The 3,467-nt window shown below is 41.2% G+C and overlaps 1 protein-coding gene across 1 annotated transcript; it reads right to left on the bottom strand.

The window, feature by feature from the left end:
* Nucleotides 1-391: 391 nt before the first annotated feature.
* Nucleotides 392-2,574, bottom strand: sem1 (SEM1 26S proteasome subunit). Its single transcript, XM_047019326.1, has 3 exons — nucleotides 2,449-2,574; nucleotides 1,794-1,887; nucleotides 392-588 (listed from the first exon to the last, which is right to left on the bottom strand). The coding sequence occupies exons 1-3, from the start codon at nucleotides 2,522-2,524 to the stop codon at nucleotides 546-548; spliced, it is 213 nt and encodes a 70-aa protein (XP_046875282.1). The 5' UTR covers nucleotides 2,525-2,574; the 3' UTR covers nucleotides 392-545.
* Nucleotides 2,575-3,467: the final 893 nt, after the last annotated feature.

Raw genomic sequence — 3,467 nt, 5'->3', positions numbered from 1 at the left:
AAAACGAAATTGATGTTGAGTGCGTCAAAGGCCAATAATTACCAGACTATTATAGGTAGGTTAAGTGTTGTGTTGGCAGTAATACCACATTAGAGATCAATGGCCCTAAAAAAGCATATTTAAATTGATGTTAAAATCAGGGCATGGACCTAAGTGGTCTTTATGCTAAAACAAAACATTTCAAATTATGGATTTCTTTTCAAGTAGTGGCATAATTGACACTATGTAAAAAGACAGACAGTTAAGAGGTATACAACAGTAAGCGCACTGGGGCATGTGTAGTCTTCTTGTTTAAACAAAGTATCTATGCAACAAAACTTTATTTAAACCTGCATCTAAACATGCTCATATAAATCGAGGCAGTTGGATGAACAATGACAACAGCCACAAGTCAAATTTCCTTCTCAACATTTTACTTTTTATGGTTTCCTACAAAAAATAAGAAGAACAACAAGAATCAAATGAACAATCTGCATCCTCCCCTCCTGCAGTGTTAAGGGCTGAGGACGACCTATGCCAAGGGGGAAGTCTAAACACTGTTACGGCTACGACGTCTCCATCTTGTATCCGTGTTTTTCCAGCTCAGCTCTGCAGGGAGAGAGAGATAGACAGACAGAGCGAGCGAGAGAGAGAGGGAGATCAAGTCAGACAGGGTGATTACAGGCGGCAGTTGACACACACAAGGGCCCTCCTCTATTGATTGAGAGGAACGTTATGAAATCGGAGTGAAAAAACCTGCCGTAATGCAGGCTGCTATGGTTTCATGATGATTAGCTTACAGTGTACCGACCGGGCTATACCCTTTAACAATAATGACATCTTAAGTCTTCAGAAAATGATTTAATAGCAGCTATCTTAATGTGACTGAATAAAACAATGCCATATCATTGCCTGAAGAACACTCCAACAAAACAGTCTGGTCATTTCAGTCGTGACAGCCGATTACACAGCAAAGATGTGAATGTAAACACGCTTTACTGCCCGTCTTCCATGGTGTCCTACAGGGTTTAATGTGAAACCACAGCAACAATACAGGCCTAGACAATCCACACTGCTGAATCTGCAAGCTCCCGCCAGATTTAAACAACTATGATGTCATCGCTATGATGTCATCCCTATGATGTCATCGCTATGTCATCGCTATGATGTCATCGCTATGATGTCATCTCCAGATCAGAATGGGTTTGCACAGACGAGGACCGATGACATCATCTAACAGCCAGCAAACACGACCCCCAGACACAGTACCAAGCAGACACTTTCACAGTAACTATTATGAACGAAGGTATTTATTATGAAAGGACGGTTCGTTTGGTAGATGCTTTCATCCAAAGCTACAGGTTGGTCTGAAACATTGCAGCCTTTAGTTTCTTGGGTGTAGTGATGTATGTATCCAATCCCATCATGAGTAGCCTCATGACTTAATTAAATGTCTTAATACTTTTTCTGAATGTCGAGCTCAGCTCAAGCTTCTGTCTATGCACCTCTGCGTGCACTGCTAACATGCTGATATAGCATCATTATACTATACGTTGGATACCGTCCATTTAAAATGACAATCGTTCCTTTTAATGCACTATGTATGTGGAACAGTTGGATATTTCAAACAGTCCAATCACACCAATAAAAAGCTAAATATGTAAACCATATTTGATTAAAACCACATTACATAACGGCTTAGCATATGTAAATATTATCAACATAGTAAAATGCTTCTGGTCAATATGTCGAGTCTGTCATAGATCTATGTTCATCGGTGAAACTTCCAAAACGGGTTAAATTAGCCGGATTACCTGAGCTGGTTGGAAAAGTCGTCCTCTACGTTGTCATCGTCCCAGTTATCTTCCCACACGTGGGCGTCTTCATCCTCATCCAGACCCGTCCAATCTATCCATCCATACATGGGGAGGGGGAGATAGAGAGGGGGGAGATATTACTACTCATCTGTTACCCAGCCGTTAGCATGCTAACTATGACTGTGTACTGTGGGTTGAGGTTAGTACCATTTCAGTTGTAGTAGTACGGAAAATTGCCATTTCCAGTGACAACTGTAGCCTAGCTATTTTACTAGTTTACGAATTAACTGCTAGATTACGATTGAACTGCTATTTGAATGAAAGGTTTATAATCCCACATCTCAAAAGAAAACCACGCCAATAATATTCATACTAGCTGGCTCTCTTGTCGCATTAGCTTACTTAATCAATGATGAATCCCAAACTAGTTTGCAAACCAAGAGCTTCAAGTGAAGTTGCATTTTAGCTCTTTCGCTAGCTAGCCTGGCTAGCAACGTACTTGCCTAGTCCACTACTAGTGTGTATTTAGCTTAGCTAGCTAGCTGAGTCACTGTTGTTTGGCCCATTCTAAATCACGTTTAAATTAGACTAAATGTGTCCACAGATTAAAAACGCCCAACCAAGCGTCTATATAAATACATTTTGTATTTACCCTCTGCTGGAAATTCTTCAAATTCATCGTCCTCCTCTAATAATCCCAAATCCACAGTCTGTTTCTTGTCCGACATGTTTGTCACTGAAACTCGTTGTATCTGCTGCGTTAACAGAGGGACTTCTGGGATACTGGCGGGGGCTGCGCATGAGCAGAGTGCTCGTTAACGTCTTGCATCCCCTGCAGCGCAAGAACCTAAACTATTATTTGGCTGCTGTATGATTTTACATTTGCGGATGTTCCTTTACAAAACACACACGCACGGCATTGTTTATGCAGAGATCTCAATTTAAGGGACAAATGCTCATTCTGCTCCGCGTGGCCTGTTGAAATAATGAACTACCAGCCCAGTTTAGGATGTAGTTTAGACAAATGAGAGTGCACGTTTACCACAAAACCACATGCGCCACAATGAAAATTACCCTGCAGCTGTCTTATACTGACAGACGTTGAAAACCTCAACTAAGGCTCTGCTCACTTATTCTATTTTCAAATTATTTTGCAATCATCATAAGCCTTTACACATGACAATGCCACAACACAGTGTGCAGGGGGGAGAGCACTGGAATGGGTCAGAGGAAACAGTCAATCCTGATGGAAAAAACGGGTGAGAAACATAACCTCTAGTATCCTAATTTACAGAAAACAAAACCTATGTTATTACTATTAATGTTTTGTATACACACCAGGCAGGCATGTATGTATTCAATCAAATTTGCTTTGGCCTGCACATGGCCAGACAGTCACAACATCACAGGAGAAAAGATACAGGACCATTCTGCCAGCAGGCGGATTGTACCTTTACTACATGTTAACATCTCACTCAAATCCTAGAATACAGGAGGGACCTCCCCCTCCAACTGGTAACATTAGTTTGAAAAATGGTTTTATTTACCGCTGGAGATATCAGTCTACTGTATAAGCCCCTTATCTCTGACCTGTCATCACCTTTGATCACAGAGAGGAGTCTGGGGAAATTGTATTCCCTCTGCATACCTGAGACTGCTGTTACACTCTGG

This window comes from Hypomesus transpacificus, chromosome 4 (assembly GCF_021917145.1).
Source record: "Hypomesus transpacificus isolate Combined female chromosome 4, fHypTra1, whole genome shotgun sequence".
Taxonomy (NCBI): Eukaryota; Metazoa; Chordata; class Actinopteri; order Osmeriformes; family Osmeridae; genus Hypomesus; species Hypomesus transpacificus.
The sequence above is the reverse complement of the archived record's forward strand: the minus strand, read 5'-3'. Positions and strand labels throughout refer to the sequence as shown.

Coding starts and splice junctions, on each gene's coding strand:
- sem1 (XM_047019326.1), bottom strand. CDS start 2,524: ATGTCGGACAAGAAACAGACTGTGGATTTGGGATTATTAGAGGAGGAC. Junction 1,888..2,448: donor TGAAGAATTTCCAGCAGAGG/GTAAATACAAAA, acceptor ATGGATGGATAG/ATTGGACGGGTCTGGATGAG. Junction 589..1,793: donor GACTTTTCCAACCAGCTCAG/GTAATCCGGCTA, acceptor CTCTCCCTGCAG/AGCTGAGCTGGAAAAACACG.